General features: G+C 40.3%; 1 protein-coding gene across 1 annotated transcript in view; it reads left to right on the top strand.

The window, feature by feature from the left end:
• LOC101861859 (stromal cell-derived factor 2) overlaps positions 1-1,669 on the top strand; it is a 9,518-nt gene extending 7,849 nt beyond the window's left edge. The window contains exon 6 of the mRNA XM_005111707.3: positions 674-1,669. Within this exon, the coding sequence (XP_005111764.1) occupies positions 674-869 (196 nt within the window). The 3' untranslated portion in view covers positions 870-1,669. The remainder of the gene's footprint in view (positions 1-673) is intronic.
• Positions 1,670-2,618: the final 949 nt, after the last annotated feature.

The following is a 2,618-nucleotide window of genomic DNA, read 5'->3' on the forward strand; positions in this document are numbered from 1 at the left end:
AAGCTATTCATAATTTTTAAAATGCAACAAAAGAAAGAAAGAAATGATCTCGCAGAAAAAGAAAACTGCGTCTAATTTGTCCGCTTATTTTTTATTTTATCAATATTTTAAAATGGCAATATTTCAGGATTACGCATATTTTTTTTCTCCCAATTTGTAATAAAATCATCTATCGCACTTCAGCGGTGACTGACTTAGTCCGTTACAGCTAAAAAAGTATCGCACATAACTTCACCAAATTTTTAACGAAACGAAACAACTGATGGCTCGCTGTTTCCCGTAGTTTGGAACCGAAAAGCACCGGAGATATCGATCGATAAAGCGCATTCCGTAAACATACACAGGAATAGGCTCAAGTGAGTCAAAGTTATTGTGTTCTGTTTTTCTCTTTGGCTTTCTTCCTGAAGTTATAACATTTTTAACTAAGACTTCTGGAGACGTCAAGAGAAATTGTGGGTGGTTTGCGGGTGCTCTGGTGTGGTTTGCTTCTTCTTTCCTATCAAACATCTATCGTCTTTATCTCCCCTCCTTCTTTTTCGTGTTTGTTACTCTCTTGTAACACCTCAAATTTTCAGCACTTATATGACCTTATCGTGTTGCAAGTGCCGTAAAACTCTTACTAAAACCAACTAGAGAAACTACAAAGTTGTACTGTTCTGTTTCCCCTCTTCAGCTTTCTACATGTGAGCGGAGACACGTACGGACGCCCCATCCACGGGCAAAGGGAGATCAGCGCCTACCCATCGGCCAACGATCTCAACTACTGGCAGGCGGCTGAGGGGATCTACGTCAAACCCACGGAAACGAAATCTGGGACGGCTGCCTCGTCAGACGATGATGAGGACGGCCCGCTGCATGATGAATTTTAATGTCTGAGGGTGTGGGTCGTACTGCGGTTTTTTAAAGAAAATATTTATTGATGTTTTGATGCTGGGATAAATGTCTGTATGAAATGTGTCTTTAGAAGTTGTGAGGAAGGAAAAAGTGTAATGAAATTAGTGTGAAAGTAGTCTATTTAAAAATGTTTTTTTGTGTGTGTGTGCTAATGTGCGTGCGTATGTGAGTTCTTGTATGTGTGAGTGTGTGTGATTTGGTGTGAGTGACTGAGTGAGTGTGTGTCTGTGATTTGGTGTAAATGAGTTTGTGTGTCTTTGTGTTTTTAATGAGAGAAAAGGACATAGGTCTGTTACATTTGTCTCTATTTTTTATTATAACCAAGTACAGTATATATATATAGTCGTCCAATCTTTTGTGTTTTGACCGATGATTTTGAAGTAGTATAAATAGAATCAGAATAGCTTTGCAACTGCGGTAGACATAGGGGAAGTGAACTGCCCAAGTAGGCCTACAACTTCCGTCCCTTCAGATCTTGACTTTCTTGATGTGCCCCCCCCCCCCCCCCCTGGAGAGATGTACGGGTAGTCAATACATTTGGAATCAAGGAAGAGAAGTAAGGGTGTGTCCTGCCATTTGACGAGTGTGAGTTAGACAAAAAGATGTCAATAACGCTGAACAAGCAGAAATGGCTTACCAGGTATTCAGATGTATAAAGCCCAAAATTGAAACTTTTTTTTTCGTAGTAGTTTCTTAGTTGTTGTGGCAGCTGCATATTGTTGAGTCGAGAAATATTTTGTCAAAATTCAAATTTTAAATGTTAAAAAGAAAGCAAGAAAAGATACTTAGTATTGGGAGCCTATATAATTATTTAATTAACTCTTTATCTCCGGCAAGCCATTCTCAGCAGCTCGCCGTTGGAACTGCTGTGCCGGTGAGCCACTGACAGCGGCTCGGGCACATTCCTTTATGACGACTTCAACATCAAATTACTTTTCGGCAAACAGGTTTCTTTTACCTGATATTCTTTCATTAGATGAAGTACTGTCATAATAGGTTGGCTAGTTTCGATTGAATGACCCATTTAGTGACGTTTTTTTCTAGTTTTTAAATTTAGTGCCAAAAAAGGGCCGTGGCGAAGTGGGTTTAACCCCCTCGGCGATAAAGAGTTAAGAGAATATCTCTCCTGAAGAATTTTTGTTTCTGAGATTAGTGCAGTTGAAAAGCTTGCTGGCGGAATATTTCTCAGTTGGGTGTGTGCCTAGTGTGAGTGGGCTGCTGGTAAGGAGAAAATGATGGGTTGAGGAAGAAAAGTGTATGTCTGTTGGTGTGTTTCTGTTTGCGCTGGGACGTGTTCCATTCCTGTGGCAACTTTTCACCCGCAGATTCATGGGGTTGTGTACAGTGTATTATTTCTTACCAGCTGTTTTGGTTCTGAGATTATGGGTTTGGAGGTTAACAGTACACCTATATGTGTATACCGGTAACTATAGTTATGATTGTGCTTGTGTGCTTTCAAGGCATTAAAAAAAAATACTTTGCATTTTGTGTGCACATGTGTATGATGAGTTATCTTCACTGTTTTCAAAAACGATTCGTCTAAGCGTGAAACAAAGAAAAAAAGTGAGGTTTACGGAGTCGGGGGTTCGAGTCGCGGGCCTGACGCTGTGTCCTTGGGAAAAGCACTTTGCACAAATTTTCCTTACTTCACCTAGATGGAAATGGGTACCCGGCCATAGACAGCGAAAGATCTTGTCAGTATGTTAGTGCTTTAGCGCCTATAA

Source organism: Aplysia californica, unplaced genomic scaffold, assembly GCF_000002075.1.
Source record: "Aplysia californica isolate F4 #8 unplaced genomic scaffold, AplCal3.0 scaffold01106, whole genome shotgun sequence".
Lineage (NCBI taxonomy): Eukaryota > Metazoa > Mollusca > Gastropoda > Aplysiida > Aplysiidae > Aplysia > Aplysia californica.